This window comes from Sesamum indicum, linkage group LG10 (assembly GCF_026168435.1).
Source record: "Sesamum indicum cultivar Baizhima isolate 11 linkage group LG10, ASM2616843v1, whole genome shotgun sequence".
In the NCBI taxonomy this organism is placed as follows: Eukaryota; Viridiplantae; Streptophyta; class Magnoliopsida; order Lamiales; family Pedaliaceae; genus Sesamum; species Sesamum indicum.
The window spans coordinates 957597-977856 of NC_142666.1; the positions used below are offsets into that span (position 1 = coordinate 957597).

The following is a 20260-nucleotide window of genomic DNA, read 5'->3' on the forward strand; positions in this document are numbered from 1 at the left end:
TAATAGATAAAATATGTATATATATAAATAATTTAATTTTAAATATATTAATAGGTAAAATAGCTCAAAAATTTAATAATAAGAAAATGTATTATTAGATATGATAACAAAATTAGCTTAAATTATTGTTTGCAAATTCTGAATTTAGTAAATGTTAAGTTATATATATTGATAGATGAAAATATTTATTTTATTTTTAATACTATTTATCATAATTTTTATTTGAGATTCATTGTTAATAATTAATAATAAATCTTAAAAAGATTAGTGACATATATATATATATAGCATCAATTCAATTAAACAAACTTAGTCATTATTCACTAAATTATCACTATAAATATATCGCAATAACAATTTAATAAAAATATATTTTGATAAAACCCAAATGATTATTACTTAATAATAATTTTAAAACTGTTAATTAGTATTTGTCCCTTAAAATATTTTAAATTACAAAAATAATATACCTACAAATTTAAGCGCAAAAATGTGAATCAGCACACACGGCTCATGGATCAAATTCTATATGACTGGTTCCAATTCTAAGTTTTTTAGGCCCAAATCGGACTTGAAGTGGGCCTCCAATTATGTCCAAAACTCACTCAGAATAATATTCATGAATATTATTAATTATATTTATTTTTTTTTTAAAAAAAATATATCATATTACATCAATTAATTAAAAACGAAAAATAATCAAGCTTGCAGGTTAGACGTGTTGAGTCCGAAAGTTGGGTGGGTTTTATAACAAGTTTCACATCCTATCAACGCCTATACGAAATAGATCTCAAATTTATGGACTATATATAACTATGTAGTAGCACAAGGTAAACGATAGACACTAAAATAATAGCACAAAACAGATGATGGGTATTCGACTTTGATGATCATTGTCCCTTGTCTTAGTCGATCAACACTCTTTATAATATCAGTAAATTCAGTGAATTTTGAGTAACGAATTGATTTATTTGTTAGACGAAAGCAAATATCAGAAATATTTAAATATAAGTTTTCAAAGTACACAAAATATATGTATTATTATATTAAATCTGAAGAGATGTAATTATAATTATTTGTTGTAAAAATACATTATTGTAACAAAACAAAACAAAATATATATATATATATATATATGAAAGAAAGGAATGAGAGCGTAAGTAGAAAGGAAATGAATTAGGGATTTAGGTGGAGCAATCAGCGTCATGACCACCAGCACACATCATTTTCTATCTTCTCTTTGCTGCAATATTATGTCACCTCTGTTTCCTCTGCGGTGCTGTGCAGGATAAGATGTGGGGAATATTGGATACTAACGGCCCTACTTCTTCCCTCTCTCCCAACCAAATCGCAGTTCGGATTTCTTTTTTCTTTTTTTTTTTTCTGAGTGTTTTCTGTATTTAATGAAAATAGAAATAGAAAAATAAAAATAAATAAATATGTATTGAAAATAGTATATATATTTAAATTTATTTTTAGAGATAATTTAAAATAAGTTATGTATATTTGATGTTGTGTTTTTTAGAGACAAAAGTCATTGTTTATTGTTAAATATGTCTCTTTTATATATATATTATATATTTAATACTGTATTTTGGGTAATAAAATTTACTATGCATTATTAAATTATATTTTTTTATATTATATATATATTATTTATACAAAATTTAAGACAAAAATACACACAAATAAAGTGAAAAAAAAAAAAAAAAGTAGGCAAACGTTTCTTTCAATATATCAGCCCTCTTTCCCTACCATTATTACCGACAATTAATCTTCTGTAACAGACATCTTCATCAATATCCGGAACTTCATAAACAAAATCAAGGACATACTTTCTAGATAAAAACTTTTATATTATTGTATATTTAAAAGGGTAAATAATAATTATTTTTTAAAAATTTATCATAATTATATATATATTTTTATTTTTTAAAAAAATAAAAGCATATTTTTAAAATTAAAACCCGTCTAACAAATATATCTCGTAACAGTCCATTATAAGAGATATTTGTTGGACTATTATTTATCTGGTGTTGAACAAGAGGCAGGTGTGTTTTTTGAGCTTTGGATTGGTGTAAGTTGCAATTTTGGTTGCGTGGTTTAATGGTGGAGTTTCAAATGATCATAATTTTTAATTCGGTTGGAATTACAAGACGTACGACCCCACTCGATCGTCTTCGAAAGGAGTATCCAATCCCTCACCACTTTTGTCGTGAGGACCTGTCAATCGTCACGAAATTCCATTGTACTGACCATCGTCTGGACTTTTGCGTATTTTTCTTTATCTTCCGCAGTTATTGTTTGGGCATAATATTTTACTGGAGTGTTGCTACCATCATAGGGTACTTTTGGCCCAAATCTCGTAGGTTGTTGAGATAATCCAAATTTTAGCCAATTTTAGACATGTTTTTACCATTCTAGGATTATGACTCTTTTTCATTAAATAGTTGATAACTCTATTAAGGGATTCGTTCACCCATAAACTATTTTTATTTTCTAACGCCAGCTTTGTAGAGTATCGGAGATGTATTCTCATTATTGTTACTTCCAATGGCTTTTCCTCCATCATAATATCAAAAAATATTTGTATTTTTCAAATAATTAAAGGGTAATTGTAATTATGATAAATTTTAGGAAAGCTCGTTGTAGTTTATTCATATTTAAATTGTGACAATTTCAGGAATTATTATGATATCACCCACATCGAATGTGTAGACACTAAAAAAAAGTACTATAAGCTACAATATTATTGATTATGGACTAAAATCGTGATAAATAATTATTATTAACAACGAATCAAACAAAACTAACGCAAAATTTAGATTACTCACTATAAAAACTATTTTTGTCATATTTTTTATTCAGGACAAATAATCTAACAACACTCAAAAATCTCGACAAACAACCATTGTATAGCGACAAGCAAAAGTTATTTACGATGATTATTTATTTTTAACCCGACAAATTATCGTGATTAATTGTTAAATTTCTTCGGGCGAGACAATGCAAATATAAATAAGACAGGGGGGCTTTTGGCAATTACCGTTGGATTTTCTCCCTTGAAAAGAAGGTAAGGTGTTTTCTCATTTTTGTAATTATCAAACCAAAATAGTAATAATTGGGGTTTGTTCGTTTGCGTGTCACTGCATGAGGAGGAGATGGTGTCCTGTAGTGGTGGAAGTGGAAGCGAGTTGGAGTCCGTGTCCTCCTCTCTCACTGTTGTTCTTCTTCGCTCGTCTCAGATATCTGATCGCATTTTCATGCTGCATCATTAATGCGCTGTTACTTCATTCTCTCATCATTTTAAACGTAAAAACTTCAACCAACTAACGTTTCTTATTATTATTTCTCTCTTCTTAACAGTTACAGAAGCTGCTGGTAGGTCTCTCAGTTCTTGCTTGTGTAGTAGGGAATTACTCTTTTGCTCTGTTTTCCTGTTTCTTGTTCGCGTCCAAATTACTGTAGGTGGTTTCTTCTGAAATAGGAGATGGGCGTTTTTTCAGTAATCAGTTTTGGTGGCTTTCAGCTATGCTGTTGGAGTTTTCTTTTACACAGAATTACACTGATATGTATAGATAACCTTTTTCTCTACTTTATTTCCTTGTTTTCTGGGTTTTCCTCTGCCAAGGTGGTTGCTACTACTTGATTTTTCTTGTGTTTCGTCACTGATTTGCATCAAGGGTTCTTGGTATTTTCCTACTGAATTCTTTTCCGCCTGTTGTCTCTTTTTGTTAAATTTCTTCCAACAGTTAGTCAACTATCTTGTGAAGGGTTTTCAAAATTCTGTAATCTTATCTGTGTTTCTTTTGTTTGATTCATGTAGGATTGATAGCTCAATTTCTATCTGTTTGCAGCTGGAAATCTTGAGTACCCCCCCATCTGTATGTTGTTTGTTGCAATTGAAATTGTTCCTTTGTTCTGTTTTTCTCTGTTTCTTGAAATGTGTGGATCATATTGCTCTGCTGTCATCTTTACAGGTTATCCTTCTGACACAAATCCGCCCTTTTTTATGGGTTTTCTCAAGCCATTGTCTCAACTAAGCCTTGATGGATTTCAATGAAGACGAAGTACTAATTTCTTTGAGAGAGATGGAGAATTCTGATGACGGAGAAGAGCTCAATGAAAATGGAGGGGCAGAAAATGGTCACTCCATCATTAGGCACCCCTCTTACCAACCTACCATCAAGGCCCCTTTGTCGTGGCTTGACTTGAGAGTGTTCTACGTTAGAATTAGCGAATGTGCGATTCGTGATGATTCAATTCCTGAGTACCTAACGCTGAACCACGTCCCGTTAAACCGGGACACTCTTCTTGAAGCCAATGGTGTAAGAACTAGCATATATTCTGATGGTGCGTCTGTACTTCTCAAAAGGGACCGTTTAGATAAACAATCCGAAGAAGTTACATTTGTGAGTACCGATAGTGTCCGGATGACTGGAAGTGTGAAGTTTGAGGTTTTCCACAGAGATTTGCTGGTGATATCTGGAACTTTAGAACTGTGTCAAAGCAATGGTTTTATTGAATCGTCGAGGAATCATGTCCAGAGTTGGAGTATGAATTGCGAATTGGAGTATGGATTTTTCAAGGGAAACCAAAATAACTATAAGGGCCTTGAATCTGCTTCGCCTGCTATCGAGGTTTTTGTTGCCGGTTGCTTCTTGGGTAGTCCGATTATATTGACTAAAACGTTGCACCTGAGTCATAAGAAGAAGCAACTTAGGAAAGGGATGCTGGAGTCGATACCGGAATATGAGGCAACCCAAAGCCACAAAGACGATTCCTCTAGCCTAGCAATTCAGGTACATGAACAGGGCTGGTGGATGTTGAATTTTTGGTATATGATGGGGAATTTGATATCATTTGCTTGTTATGGTAATCCCATTATGACAGTTTATCAATTCCTGCTATATCTGTAGTTGTTGCTTTATGGTGGATTTTTCTTGCAGTAATCTTCTTGGTGAGCACAAACTTTGGCAACTACTGGTACCATATAAAAACTTATCCTTGAGTATTCAGGATAGTATGAGGCTGGCACATGTTCCTAAGCAGAATACTGATATTCAATATAACTTTCTGTTTTTATATACATGGTTTCACTTCTCAGCAGGACTTTTTCAAGTGAACAATAGGAAATGTAACAATTACTGTGAGATCTTCATTCATCTCAATTGGTCAAAAACTTCTTATTTCACGAATCTATAAATTGTTTTGCAGTCAAGAAATCATCCAGATTACAAACCAGAAGAGGAAAATTACTGCAGTCCATATCAAGGAATGGAATACTTGGAAGGCGAAGATGGAGAATTATCCTGGTTCAATGCTGGAGTAAGAGTCGGCGTTGGCATAGGCCTCAGTATCTGTCTTGGAGTTGGAATAGGAGTGGGGCTTCTGGCACGAATGTATCAAGGAACCACAAGAAACTTCAGAAGCCGTTTTCTCTAATCTGACCTTTATCTAACCTTTGTGCAGATCAAGTCGAGACTGTTGGATAAGCTCACTGGTTCGTTTCATTTAACCTACTGCAAGAATGTATGAAAATAAAACTGTATTTGTATCCATACATGAATTCTCCCTGGCTGAACCTAAACATCCAAGGTATACCCATGTTGCTTATCAATGAGCTTAGACCTTCTGATGTAGCTTGTGCAGTATGATGAATCGAGGAAATGCAACTGTTTTGATGCATGTCGAATTGTGTTGTGCCATTCACTGCAATGTAAATAGAAACTCAATAATCTCTCGAAGAGCCAAAATCACCAGATAAAGAAAGTAAACAAAGATTTCTGTTTATCATCAGCAGGATGCTAATTTGGTACCTGGCAAATAGTTACAACTATTGGCTAGAAAGGATACAGGTCCAGTGAAAACATACATGAAAATTTGTCAACAGAGATGAGACGGGATGGCCTGTGCTAGGTAATGACAAACAGCGTATGTACAAAGCTGAAGGTGCCATGGATCCCTTCCACACCTTCAAGTAAGTTTTGAGTACCAGAAATGAGACATCTACCTGCTTTCCTTACCCTCCAGTAAGCTGAATATGTGTACCTGCTTGCCTTACCCCCCTGTGAGCTGAATGTGCAAATTTATAGTAACCAAAACCATATCTTTAGGTTCCATTCAAGTGCTGCATTTTAAAAAGCAAACACTGGCCATCACCCACGGCGATCTGGTTTTTGGGGTCTGTTTGCACGGCGAAACCAAGTAGTAAAAGCTGCAACCAAGTGAGGGCAGTCATCCATGTTACGAGTCGAAAAGCTAAGGCATTGCTGCAATAACTCTTGTGCATCTGATATGGGGAGAGTAGATATAATTCTCAAAAATGTTTCTTCCAGCTCCAGATAAAGTGACTTGTGATTTGGCCCCATAGGCGAGACGCTAGCTTTGCATGTAATCAACAGGGGCAGCCAATCTCTCACAAGATCCATCCTAACCTGTGTAGACAGTATAGGTAGTTGAGGCCAAACTGAATTTTCTGGTGAAAGCCACAGAGATAGACACATTTACGTGGTTTTTCCTGCTAGCAGATTTACTGACTGTTAAGAGTCATGTATTGTACTTCAAACAAGAATATTCAATATCAGTAAAGGAACTGTGAACAATATTGACTTTGGAGTACGATCTCCTTATAACTTCAGCTACGTAATGGCAAATTGTTGTTAAGAAAATTTATAGTATCCTATAACAGGTCCTTACTCCAAAGTAAAACCTTGTAAGTTTTTCTCAACTATTATTTTTTTTAACCTTTATGCACAAGTGGCAAAAGTCAAGATTCATCTAATTGCTAAGGCATATCGAACATTGATCGGCATCTAACTGATAAAGCTAACTATCAGCCAGAATTCAGCAACAGAAAGGCAAGGCACAGTATATACAAGCAATTAATATGAATTGAACATTCAAAAGAAACATGACCAACCTACAGCTCGACAATCACCATAGAGAAGGGCATATCAATAAACAAGGACAAAGGAATGATGGTAGACCTGTCTATCTGCCAAAATGTTCCCTGCGGCAACCGCATTGGCAAGCCTGCATGTGCAACGAAGCACTACAGAGGGAAGGCTTGGAACAATATTTCTCCATGCATCATCACGCAATGCCCTCTGTAAATCTCCCGTAAAGGAAGTCTGCTGACTCCACGCTTTCACAGCTGTATCCGCCACTCTTAGTTCAATCATCCTCTCCATCAACCACAACAAGTGCTTCCCATTAATCATCGCTGTATGCAAATTGAGCCTCTGAATCGCCTCTGTCTCATTATGATCCCCTGTAAAAACCGGACTCGAGTACTCCTCCATCGACTGCTTCACAACACTCAAAATCTTGTCAAACGCTGTATCCAAAACCCTCCTTGCTGACTCCCTTGAAGAAAAATCTCTCATCAGTTTTGCTACAAATGCCTTAGCAAAAGCCATGTTCGAATGATTATGAATTGCAGCTAGTATCAACCCGTGGAGCATTTCCTCGGAAGAGTCATTTTTCAACGGCGACATCCTGGCTTGGAGCTCTTTCGACTCTTCTTCACTCAGAAAAGGAATCAAATCTAATATCTTCTTCTCCTCATCCTCTGACCACGGCACTGCCTCAAGGAATTTAACACAGGCTTTAATGCAGTCCTCAAACAAAAGCTCAAGCGCGATGGGAAGCAAATTAAGCGCGGTGGAGACACTATCTAGTGAAGACAACAAATCATCGGAGTAAAGCAGTTTCAGGACTGTTAAGTGGTGGCTGATAGACTCCGTAGTAGCTGGAACAACAAGGTGAAAACGGTTAATTTTGTGAGAACTTTCAGCCTGATTTGACGATGACGTATCATTCCGCTGTCGCCAGCGGTCGGAAAGTAGGGCAGAAAAATATTTCGAGCGGCAAAGAACTCGCGAATGCAAGTAGATGTGCGTGACCGGCTGTCCCAGAGTAGCAACAGAGCTGGATTCGAATGGCACCTCCACGCAATCAAATGGAGAAGATTGACGATCAAGACGAAGGCTGAGGATGACGTCACCGGTGGCAGGGTCGTTGAAGCCGCAAGAGGTGGAGGAAGAGGAGACGGGAAACATAGAATGAGAAGATGATAGGGGGATGGCAGGCGGTTTATGACGACTTTCGGCCGGGTTTCCTTCTGAGAAAGAATCATTGACAGCGAGAGAGGAGGAGAGAAGGCTGTTGCTACCGACGCGCTGCTTCTTCTTCGGTGCCCCAACGGCGGCAGCCGCGCCGTTATCGTTATCGTTATCGCCACCGGTAGCCATATTTCGGGTACGTGTAAATTTGCGATTGATTAATAGAAAGAGAAATGCGAGAGCAGGTCTATAGACGTCGTCGTTTCGTCTGGACTCGCAGGGGTTGTCTGGTAATTGAACTTATCCAAGTTGGGTGTGAATGGATAAAGGTTGTCGGTTGCCACATAAGCTGCTTTAAAACATTATCATCATTCTCTCTACTCCATATTTCCATCTGTATCCCCCCCATTCCTCCTTATTAAGTATTCAATTTTTTTTTTTAAGCAATTCTAACTCCAATTAAATTTAGTTGTACTTAAATTAATTATTTAATAAGTATAATAAATTGCAGTGTGATTAATATTTAATTAAAAAAATTGATCAATCACGTATAAGTGTATCACACTTGCTCTTGATTCAACCATATATAGTTTGAGAAAGAATTTTTTCGTTTTATCTTTACATATTTTGGTGAAAAGCTTAAACTGACATTTTTTTTATTCATTTGGATAAATATGAAATTATATGCCTTGTGACAGTTCGTTAAAAGGGGTATTTGTTACATGATCGTTAATTTTATGAGTATTTATAAATTTTCTAATGATGGGGTATTTATAATTATGACAAGGATAATTATACTTCACTTTCCTGATGTTGGTGTAATTACACGTAAATTCTATGTGGTTTGCGAAATTACATCTAGCACTCATAAGGTTTGCTTCCGTCCAACAAATAAGTCCCTCAATTAGTCAAAATTCACTAAATTTACTGATATTAACAAAAAAAAAAATGTGTTTATCCCCGATTGAATTATTACTAACCTATAGTAGGTCAAATAAAAAAATTTATGACCAAATTACCCTCATATGTCTTCACAAATTAATGCATGTGAGGAGGTATATTTACAAGGGTAGTTTAATTCAAAAAAAATTATTCGACATGTAATAAGTCAGTTTTAAGTAAATAAAAGCTAAATATCAATTTTCATTAAGTTTTTTTTTATCATATATCAGCAAATTCAACAAATTTTAACTAATAAATGGACTTATTTATTAGACGGATGCAAACCTAATGAGCACTAGATGTAATTTCACAAACCACATGGGATCTACAAATAATTACATCAAACCTTAGAGAAAAATTATCTCTTATATAAACTTCAAGAGAACACGTTGTAATTTATTATTCTAAAAATATATAAATGGGAACGTGTATTTAATCTCAACAAACATTAACCTCAGATTTAGTTATTACGAAGTGTGTGGGAGCAATAATACAATAATATTGTAATAGTATATTGATTGTTTTGAAAATATCGATCGTTTAAAAAGAAAGGAAAAAAAAAAAAAAAAAAAAAAAAGAACCTTTGGGAGTGGCCCAATAAAGAATTGACTACATGCTGAACTTTTACTGAACAAGTCCAGTTTTGATAATTGGTTCTTTCGTATTTGAGACTTGGGCAGGACTCCCATTCCACTGGTTTGGGCTTTTGGTACATTCATATTCTGTTCTGTTGGTAGCATTTGTTGAGGACCACTTGGCCCAAAATTATTATTCATCTAACTCTTTTTTATTTTTCTGTTTTCCGACTAATAATTGTAAGTAAACTATAATAACTCATCCGATATATTTGGTAATATTCCAATTTAATCAATTCATTGATATAACTAATAAAGAAAAAAATTACAATAACTCACATAAAATGAGACAAATATCCACATATCCGGTATGACTTGGATTCATAATCTCGAACTTATTCATGGGACAAATTTATCAAATACTTTATAACATCTTATAAAGGGTCTTAAAGTGCTCATAAAGCTCACCAGAGCGTGTTTGCGTTAGCTTATAAGTTTTTTAAAACATCTTATAAGGTTTCATAAAATGTTTGAAAGCTTATATGATGATCTAAAGTGCTTTGATAATTTATTTAGGAAAAAAAAAGCTTATAAATTTTAAAAATAAAATATTAGGAGCTTATATGCTCTTTTTTAAAAAAGATTGAAGTTGTTAATTTATATTTACGATCTTAAATCACTTCAAGTTAGTTAAAAATTTGCCATTCTATACATGCGTGCCCAAAATTCACGAATAGAATAGTTTGTGGACTTTAGCTTCTTGACGGGTCAAATTCTTTGCAGGTCTTAAGATGGTAATTTGCAAAAAAAAAATATTAGTATTTCAACGCCTAAGTCAGTACGTAATATTCAAAAAATAATGTGAAAAAGAGAAAGCACGAAAAATAAGACAGCAAGCTATGTTGAAAGAATGAGTGTGTATGTGTAGAAATTATTTGTGTATGTGAATCTATTCCCCTAGGGAGTCGAAGAAGTAGTTGCCAATGGATAAAAAAAATGAAGAATTTTCAATCTAACTTGTATTTAGGATTTTAAGAGTGTTTGATCAAATTTATTTAAAATACTTTATAATATTATAAAATTCTTTCAGAATTTATAAAATATTAAATTTTTATTTTAAAATTCTAACGAGTTGACTTTAGGGGAAAAAAAAATCCAAAAATCAAGCGGAATATTATTCATCTCGTACTTATAAAAACATTGAATTTACCATAAATTAATCCACCATCCTAAGTTTGAAAATTAGCAGTCCAGACACCGACTTACAGTGAGCTATAAAATAAAAAAAAGGTGAAGTTCCAGAGTATTAAATACTACACAAAGACCCATGTCTAATGGGCGGGCAAATTTTAAAACCCAAGTCAGAGGAGGAAACGGGGCGGGGCGGGGCGACCCACAACGCAACGCTCCTTCATTTATGGTAATTCATATTTCAGTTCGATTCTCATGACCCCACACGCGCTTTCTACCCTTGCATTTAAAGTTCCTCCACCGAGAACCACCATATTTGTTTTTCGTAAAATTCTAGGTCCAACGTAATCGGATCGAATTTGAATCAATTATATGATAAATACAATATATTTATTGTATAATTAGTGTATAATTTTTAAAAATGACCAAATTATATAACAAGTATGATACATTTGCTTTGCGATTAGTTTGATTCTACAGCTAAACCTGATTCAATCAAGAATTTTGCTTTTGCCCCACTTATTTGACATGTTTTGCCCTCATTCATCGGCAAAATTTCCATCCCAACTCTCAAGCAAAGGATTTTTTTATTACAAATCGTATTTGTACACGTGTGTGTATTGAATGGAACAGAAAATAAAATACGATTCTCAACAGAAAATCCAATTTGCTGACTCTCCTTCCAAATTTCGCCCTTATGGATTTCAAGATCGTTCGCAATAACTTTTACATTTATGGTTGAAATTAATTATAAAAAAAAATTCACAGGTTAAAGAGTAGTAAAAATTAGAAAGCTTTTTGAAAAATAAGGTAACATTCACAATTTTACCAATAAGCCACATAAGTTGGTGGAAATTTTTTTTACAATTTTTTATTTAAATTAATTTAATTTAAGCATTTTAAAAGCAAAAGATAAGCTGTGGAAGTCGGTAGGAAGTTTCTTATAACTTTTGATTTAAATCAACTTAATTTAAACAGTTAAAAAAAGCAGAGATAAGCTGCAGAAATTGATAGGAACTTTCTTATACCTTTTAATTCAAATCAATTTAATTTGAGCAGTTTAAAAATAGAAAATATAAAACAAAAATATTTCTATCAACTTATTTTCAATAATAAACTGATAAACATTTATATCTGACCCTTGCAAACACCACATTCATGAATAAGACCTCCACCTCAACGGTGAGGTGGATAACTTTTTAAAATTCTTCAGTTGATATAAAATTTTTCGAATTCGAGTTCCACATCTATGGGTATTTATTTCTACTTATATCATAATTTCTATTTTATTATTTTATTTATTATGAACTTATTGATGTATGTGATAAAATTTATTGTAATATATGTGATAAATTTTATTCTTTTATTTAAAAAATAGTGTACTTTATAATCTTTTGATTTTTCTCTTAATTTAGGCTTAGAAAGGACATTTTGGTAATATTGTGACCAATTGCATTGTAAATTGTACCCTAATCATGATTTTCTTATTGCAATCTTTGATTAGGACGAAAGAGCCCTTAATATAGAGACAGCTCAGCCTAAGCTGTTGCATTTATTACCTGTTGGCATTGAATTCTGTCAAGTAATAATTAGGCAGTTTGAATTACCAGTAATAGTTATGAGATCACAAGAGTGGTGGCATTGCTCCTTCTACCTCTTTTACCCCTACTCTATCCTCTTCCTATTATGTACATTAGTTGGTAAATTGCGTAGTTTTTGTGTGTATATAATAAATATTTTTTTATATTTTTAAATTATATTATAAATATAAATACAAAATATATACAAACTAATAAATTATATTTAGAAAATAAATAAAAAAATTAATTAAGGTATTATCACGGCTATAAAAGAATTCGTATAGTGGTGTTAATATAAAATATTTTAATTAGTGGAATAATTGTTATATTCAAAAGTTGATGCCGCGATATTACTAATAGTCGTCTGTGAATGTAAATGATCTTTTATTTATGTTAATATACATATATATACTTAAAATTATTATTAACATGTTTTTGTTTCTATATTAAATAATAAAATTGGATGGCATCTCATAATCCCGTAAAAGAGAATTGCATACGAATTTGTGTAGCGAATATCAAATTTTACGAATGTGAACTTAATGTGTGTGCATAATTTAAACTGTATCTATATTTATTTAATTAAATTAAATAAAAAAGATAAAACAAATAATTAATTAAAATTGATAAAATAAATTAACCTTAAATGTAACATGAACAGAAAACCATTGATATGACTAACCAATTAAATAAATAATTAGTTGTAAATAAATTAAATTTAAAAAAGGACATTTTTAATCAACTACACTTTATCTACCAAAGGTAGTTACTCTTTGAGCCTTAATAAATAATAGAAATAGTAATCCTGTATGGGCAATATGTTGTGGCCCTGTCCCTTGGAAGACAAAAATAAATTAAAGGATCATTTATTATGATTAATTATAGCATTTGAGATAATTATAAATATTTTTTATTATTTAAAATATTAATCATTTTTTTTAATATTTAATAAAATTATGTAATTATTGAATAGAGGTCTGAAATTATAAATAAAAAATAAAACAACAGTAAAAAATAGGATGAGGTGGATGACATACATACAACCCCACTAAACATCTCAACAATAATTAATTGGAGCATACATTATTGATACTTTATTGAATTATAATATTTCCCATCTTCTTATTATCAAACAATGACATATTTTAGAAGAAATAATTTCTAAAAAGAACATTAAAACCCCATTAAGATCACAAAATGGTTAAACATGAACTAACTAATCTCAAATCAATACTGCCATTAAGACATTGAACCTTAAACAACTCTTGGGATTAGTACAGAGTTTATGGATAAAACTTGCTTGTCATCCAAGAGTTTAATGAAGTAATAGTAAGAGTTGTTGAATTATTGGTGCAATTGTTTGTCAAGTTGGTAATATTTTAGTATCCCTATGTTGATTTTTGCTCCTTGTCTTGACTTGCTAAGCATTTGGCACTTTGTCAATTGAAGTTTAGTGTTAGAATTTTGTCATTGGACGTTATTAATGAATCTTGCTTTTAATGCCATTTCAATTTTGTTAATCTAAGTTAGCCTTAATTGATATAATAAGAATTAGTGATGCAGCTTGCGGTTCTAACGATGCTTCATTGCATGAGATATTGTCTGTCATACTTTTTATCTTAGAAAGGTGCTTCACTAGAGAAAGGAGACCTTGGGTTTATATACCACTTAAACTCCTTGTCTACATCCCAAGTGAGAACTTGTCTACATCATTAGCCTCATGGTAAAAATGAAGTCATGTGTCCCTTCCAAGTAGTTTATCTGGGGGACTGATGATGTAGGCAAACATCTCATATTGATTTTAGATGAAAAGTTTGAATGGCTTATAAGCCCCAAGGTCTTTCTCCCCTGGTGAGGTGCCTTTTTTAGGAAAAACGCGAGGCTCATACTAGATTAGAACAGTTCGACAGTATCTCATATAATGGAGCACCAATTAATATCGCAAGCCGCATCAATTAAAAAAATATAATTATTTGTACACACTATCAAAATATGTGTTTAATTTGCAGAGGTGATATCATCCTCATCAATCGGTGTAATTAAGACAAAGTATGACTGAAACAATAGTTGAACGGGTTGCAGTTGAGATGAATTTTTTCTGTACTAGTGCCAATGGATTAACTGCAATTACCTATCAAGATACAATATTTTTTGTTTTTTGAAATAACAACGTTGTAACGCATCAAAAATCACAAACCGACGTAATGTTTCAAATTCGAACATAAACATTGCATGAAAATAAACTGTTTTAATTCTACACAATCTCCAAATATAAATTAAATTGAGTATGATCTATTCAAATAGACGCGAATTCTAATATTTTAACATAACGGACATTTTTCAAGGGCTTGTATGTCATTTCAAACATTTTGGGTGCATGTATCATGAAAATGACAGCATGCAAGAGTTATAACCGTGAATAGGAAAGGGACAGTACCAGACAATAGTTGTTGTTCTTCCCTACATATTTTGTGAGAAAACTTCAAACTTAACTTTGGTTTTTACATGCTTGTCTATTTACTATGTTGTTATAATTTCTTTTTCCTTTCCTCCTTTGGAGATATGATGAGTGAACCACTCCTTTACATTTCAATTCCTTGTTTTAATTTTCAAGCAATTTCTCAAGCGTCCATCAACTAACACTCCCAATACAATCATACTTGGAATTTTATTATTATTATTATTATTATTATTATTATTTTTCAGTATACAATTCATTACACTGTTCACTATTTAAATTTAATTATTGATTTAATACATTAATAATTTAGATCAATAAATATTAAAACGCGACAAAAAAAAAATAAAAAAATTTCTACAACAATAGATATACACCCATGCTCGTGATATTCAAGTCCACAACCTTTTGACATTCATTACTACTAATTTAATGTATTTGATTATCATTATGATTATCGTGAACTATAAAAGTGACGAGTGGTGACACGTTTTTACTCTTTCTAATCGCAAATATTAGTCATTAAATGTTTGTTGACGTAGCAAAAAGTTAGTTTGAGACTGACTCGTTCGAAGAACTCTTATTTATATAGTGGGTTATTGGGTAAAAGTAGTGCATTTATGAGGGTTGATACAAAAATATAATTGCACCCTCGTATTGATTGTGTGTATGTGATTGTTGTTTTTTGGTGATGAACAATTTGATAATTAGATTGGAATAAGGGGACAGTGTAGTCTTACTTTGATATCTTTACTATAAAAGTGAAGTATGTTCTTAAGTCTCAGGTCTATGATTATTTACGTTTATTTCTACTTGCAAGCTCGGTAAGAACACTAATAGATGACCATTATAAGTGTATATGAGAACAACCAAGGGTAGAATAGTCAATTGAACAACCAAGGGTAGAATAGTCAATTGAACAACCAAACGGTCGGAGGCGACAACGCTCCTCTTCGATTTTTCGCAACCCTTTCTTTCTCCCTTTCTCTTTCCTCAAATCTCCCACTCTCTCTCTCTCTCTTTTTCTCGCACTTGTAGTTGGTGTCCGTTGAGTGCCCACTCCGTAGCTAGCTAACACCTCAATGATGCCTTGCTTTTTCATTTTCCACTCATTTTCCGCAACTACGTTTCTTCCTTTATCGTCTTGAATTCTACTCAACTCATATGCCTTAGCCGTTTTTCTCACTCACTTTCACGCACCCACTGCACGATCTTGCCGGAAACAATGGTGGATTCGGGAGGTTCCTCTGGAGATAGTATTTTCACCACAAGAACTCCGATTCTTGGGCAGAAGCTCTACGTGCTCATCATCGCCACCGTGGTGGTGGTGCTCGCCGTTTTTCTTTTGATATTTTGGTTCTTTCGTAGTCGGAGCTCCAGAGGACGCCGCATTGGGGTTAAACACAGTGCAGGACTTGTGCCTCTGGTCTCAGAAGAGATCGGCGAAGTTAACGGGTCGGATCAAAAGGAAGCAACCAAAGTTGTGACTGAGAAAAACAAAGTGTTTGTGATAGATGATGTGGTGAGGGGGTTGGATATTGAGTCGGGGAGCAAGAAGGGGAGTTCAGAGAGTAAAGATTCGAGCACGACTAGGAGCGACTTGTCTTCGGTGTTGTCGGCGTCCACCGACGGTTTGGGGAACTTTGGGTGGGGTAGGTGGTATAGCTTGAGAGAGCTTCAAACTGCCACAAATCAGTTTTCGAGCGAGAATGTGATCGGAGAAGGCGGCTATGGTATTGTTTTCCGTGGGGTTCTGCACGATGGTTCTGTAGTTGCCGTCAAAAACCTTTTGAACAACAAGTAAGTACTTCAGCACATGCTCAGGCTGTTACAGCGTCTTTGAGTTTGCAGTTTATATCAACTAATTGTTAGATGCAATTCTATATTAATTCATACATGGATATATTTCCATTCATCTCTTAGTTTGTGTTTGGGATTTCATTTATAACTTCTTCACAGAAATTCTGCTTAAATTCTTGATCTATTGTAAATGGAGTTTTGTGATTCGGTGGGGATTCTATTGATGGGATGCAAATGGAATCAAAGCTTCGTCTGGATTTCGCAGAGCTGAGTTTGTGGGTGACTGATTTTTTGTCTCTTTTGACTAGGGATTAAAGAAAGACAAACAAAGTAAACGGGTAGCTTTTATTTCTTTAGTTTGTTTATTCTGCTCCCTCTTCTTTAGGACAGCTTTAAACCTATCCTTCACCTTTAATTAATTTCATTTTTAGCTGTTGCAGTATAATTATGTTGCTTTGTCTTATCTTAATCATCTTTTTCTTTTTTTCCTTTCTCAGTTTTAGATACCCTTTTCCTTTTTCTTTGGTCTCTTCTCTTTTGTTCTCTTTAGTAACTGTACTACTTGTTTGGGAGTTTTATAATGGGCTTAATGGCGGTTAACGAGAATCACATTTGAACTTTGAAGTACTTTGAGATCAATAGTTCAAGAAATAAAAAATGCAACCAGGCCTTGTATGCCTTTTGTGCTGGGAGGGACGATGTCTTGTTTACTTTCTACCTGCAAGTGGATGCTAATACTACAATTTTTTCACTCACTTCCAGTCCTCATTAAGCCTATTCTTTTCCTAATCAAAGGTTTTAAGTCGAATAATACAGTATGCAAATGGAGTCGGAAGATATATATCTGCACGAGTTACAAAAAGTATTTCGAAAACTTAATGCGAAATAGAGGTGAAACCGGTTTTTCCAATCTGTGGGCTTCAACAATATTGTTTGCCATTTACGTAGGTTCCTGCAATGCCATGAAGATATTGACTGTAGGAATGAAATGTATCCTACTTATGTTCTTTTCATTTGGTGTTTAAGAGATGCAGTCCAGAAGTTTGTACCTGTGAGGCCATGATCTAGTTTGTAGCTAGCATATTTGTCTGAAGAAAGAATAGCAATTCTGTTATCTCTCCAACAATTGAATAATCTTAACTTGGTTGGCAATATGGTATTGGAAAAACGGGTCAAATCTTGTCTGTTACTAATTGCAATGCTAAAACACCTCCATTAGCTTTCTTAAAACAGGCAGCATTATGAGCAAGACCTTCTGCCTGCATTTTTCTCTACTTTGGGGAGCATATTGAATGATTTTAATGCTGACCTGCTTGTGAATAGGGGTCAGGCAGAGAAGGAGTTTAAGGTGGAGGTGGAAGCCATTGGGAAAGTAAAACACAAGAACCTTGTGAGTTTAATAGGTTATTGTGCAGAAGGTGCTCAAAGGTGCCCGTCTCCTTTCCATTTGGTTTCTCTGATAAAATAGAACTGTTTTTTGTTGAATTATTGCTGGATCCTTTTTACTCCATTCAGGTTGCTTGTCTATGAGTACATTGATAATGGCAATTTGGAGCAGTGGTTACATGGTGATGTGGGGCCAGTTAGCCCTTTGACTTGGGAGGTCCGGATGAAAATTGCCATTGGGACGGCCAGAGGGTGAGAATTAATGCAAATTTATATTAGAATTTGCATATCGATGTGCTCATTGTGACAAGACTGTACAACTTGATCCACACACTGCGCTGTTCTTTTGAACATCTCATTTGATAGTAGTGCTCAGATGTTAATATGTTTATCCATTATCTAACTTTTCTATTTGTCTTTGAATTCCAAACGTTGTTGCAGACTGGCGTACTTACATGAAGGACTGGAACCCAAAGTTGTACATCGTGATGTGAAATCGAGCAACATTCTTTTAGACCGGAAATGGAACCCGAAAGTGTCAGATTTTGGACTTGCCAAACTATTGGGATCTGAGAAAAGCTATGTTACTACACGAGTAATGGGGACATTTGGGTTTGTTCTTTTCTAACCTATCTTGTGTGATTACAGTTAAACAGATAGGAGCTATGAGGAGAAAATCAATTTTTTCATTTATATATCACAGATATGTCTCCCCTGACTATGCAAGTACTGGCATGCTTAATGAGGGGAACGATGTATACAGCTTTGGAGTTTTACTCATGGAAATAATAACTGGAAGGGGCCCAGTAGACTATTCTAGACCACCTGGAGAGGTGACGAAATTTGAACCACTTCCCATATAATCCCCTATAACTCAACTTTTTCCCTACAGGATGCAATTACTTAACTGAGAAATAGATACAATTTCTAACTCCCTTCCCAAATCTCAGATGAACTTGGTTGATTGGTTCAAAGGGATGGTAGCAAGTCGCCGTGGTGAAGAGCTGGTAGACCCCCTGATGGACGTTCCTCCTCCCCCAAGAGCCTTAAAGAGAGTATTACTGGTTTGCCTTCGATGCATAGATTTGGATGCAAATAAGCGTCCAAAGATGGGACAAATCGTCCACATGCTTGAGGCAGATGAATTTCCTTTCCGTACGGTAAGCATTGTGCTCTTAATGGTTTGTCTTGCAATGTTTTTCAAGTAGTTTTATCAGATTGTTGGCAATTGTACATGTTTGTTCTGCTCTCTTAAATGTTAAAAAGGTTTCAAACGTGAATCAATTGTAGTTCCTGTATGTTTGAACACTGTTATCTGTGAACATGACTAATTTAGACACGAGCCTGGGGAAGTTTCTTTGTATTTCAGCTACTTACAAGCAGAAAGCAGTTCTACGGGTTCCATTATATGGAATAATACCAGCTGATTATAATCCAAAATAAGATATGGTCCTTGTAATTCAAGCTGATGTCTCCCTTTAATTCTACACGTAAGCATGAACCCGTTGCCCTCCCTTTTCATCACCAAGTTCCACAACACTTAGATGGGGTACAGGGCACATTTTTATAGTAGGTTCGAGTCACCTTAAACTGGAAGTTGGCCACATAGAGTTTCTCCTTTGGCTACAATTTGGGTGATTCGCCCAAAGTAATTGACTTTCGTAACACTCTGCAGGAACCTCGTTCTGTTCGAGATACCGCTCCTCTGCACCCACAAACATCTGGCAACAACAAAATTCAATCAGCAGAAAAGGAAGTGGTGAACAAGGACGAAGAAAGACTTAGGTAGAGATGATCATTCTTGAAAAGGTATACTACTTCCTATTGTGTATAATTACTGGTTAAATAGCTGAGGATGATGGCAGAGCTTCCTTACGGAAGAGCATTTCATGTTGTCTTTGCATCCCTACTCGACTTATATATACATATTCTATATGGAGTTGTAAATATATTTAGATAAAAATGTATGTTTGCTTTGATAACATTTGCTCCATATACTGCACACCAATCATACTTATCCAACTCTTGGTACGAAAAATATAATAGTTGAAGTTTTTGAGCTCTCAATTCATTCCAACTCTTCTTTACCAGTCATTTTCTAGTTAGTGTCCCAGGATACTGCATAATGTGAGCCCATTTTTCATCTTTATGGTGGTCCAGCGTACCAGCATTTTGCTTAGAAAATCAGAAATTGGACCCAGGTGGATTTCTAATGATCATTGTCTAGCAATTATATTTGTTGATGGATATTTGTCCAGCACT

The 20260-nt window shown here is 34.2% G+C and overlaps 3 protein-coding genes across 9 annotated transcripts; 2 read left to right on the forward strand and 1 right to left on the reverse strand.

The window, feature by feature from the left end:
* The first annotated feature begins 3096 nt into the window (after window positions 1-3096).
* On the forward strand, window positions 3097-5691 carry LOC105172887 (uncharacterized protein At1g01500). 5 transcript variants are annotated; one of them, XM_011094485.3, is made up of 4 exons: window positions 3097-3381; window positions 3827-3884; window positions 3981-4802; window positions 5218-5691. In XM_011094485.3, exons 3-4 carry the CDS (start codon window positions 4050-4052, stop codon window positions 5443-5445), a joined length of 981 nt encoding a protein of 326 aa, XP_011092787.1. In that variant the 5' UTR covers window positions 3097-3381; window positions 3827-3884; window positions 3981-4049; the 3' UTR covers window positions 5446-5691. The 5 variants fall into 5 exon arrangements, with proteins under 5 accessions (XP_011092787.1, XP_011092788.1, XP_011092793.1 ...); XM_011094486.3 differs by having other exon boundaries at window positions 3097-3312; XM_011094487.3 differs by lacking the exon at window positions 3097-3381 and adding an exon at window positions 3390-3691.
* Window positions 5162-8324, reverse strand: LOC105172885 (BTB/POZ domain-containing protein At3g05675-like). 3 transcript variants are annotated; one of them, XR_002287911.2, is made up of 3 exons: window positions 6990-8324; window positions 5876-6437; window positions 5162-5712 (listed from the first exon to the last, which is right to left on the reverse strand). XR_002287911.2 is itself a non-coding variant. In XM_011094484.3 (2 exons), exons 1-2 carry the CDS (start codon window positions 8253-8255, stop codon window positions 6159-6161), a joined length of 1545 nt encoding a protein of 514 aa, XP_011092786.1. In that variant the 5' UTR covers window positions 8256-8324; the 3' UTR covers window positions 5741-6158. The 3 variants fall into 3 exon arrangements, 1 of the variants encoding a protein (XP_011092786.1); XR_002287910.2 differs by having other exon boundaries at window positions 5820-6437; XM_011094484.3 differs by lacking the exon at window positions 5162-5712 and having other exon boundaries at window positions 5741-6437.
* A 7443-nt stretch (window positions 8325-15767) lies between these two features.
* LOC105172884 (Protein kinase superfamily protein) lies at window positions 15768-19980 on the forward strand. Its single transcript, XM_011094483.3, has 7 exons — window positions 15768-16612; window positions 17936-18040; window positions 18128-18250; window positions 18440-18610; window positions 18702-18831; window positions 18949-19158; window positions 19674-19980. Exons 1-7 carry the CDS (start codon window positions 16038-16040, stop codon window positions 19785-19787), a joined length of 1428 nt encoding a protein of 475 aa, XP_011092785.2. The 5' UTR covers window positions 15768-16037; the 3' UTR covers window positions 19788-19980.
* The last annotated feature ends 280 nt before the right edge of the window (window positions 19981-20260 follow it).

Coding starts and splice junctions, on each gene's coding strand:
- LOC105172887 (XM_011094485.3), top strand. CDS start 4,050: ATGGATTTCAATGAAGACGAAGTACTAATTTCTTTGAGAGAGATGGAG. Junction 4,803..5,217: donor CCTCTAGCCTAGCAATTCAG/GTACATGAACAG, acceptor ATTGTTTTGCAG/TCAAGAAATCATCCAGATTA.
- LOC105172885 (XM_011094484.3), bottom strand. CDS start 8,255: ATGGCTACCGGTGGCGATAACGATAACGATAACGGCGCGGCTGCCGCC. Junction 6,438..6,989: donor ACATTTTGGCAGATAGACAG/GTCTACCATCAT, acceptor CTGTCTACACAG/GTTAGGATGGATCTTGTGAG.
- LOC105172884 (XM_011094483.3), top strand. CDS start 16,038: ATGGTGGATTCGGGAGGTTCCTCTGGAGATAGTATTTTCACCACAAGA. Junction 18,041..18,127: donor TGTGCAGAAGGTGCTCAAAG/GTGCCCGTCTCC, acceptor TACTCCATTCAG/GTTGCTTGTCTATGAGTACA. Junction 18,611..18,701: donor CGAGTAATGGGGACATTTGG/GTTTGTTCTTTT, acceptor TATATATCACAG/ATATGTCTCCCCTGACTATG.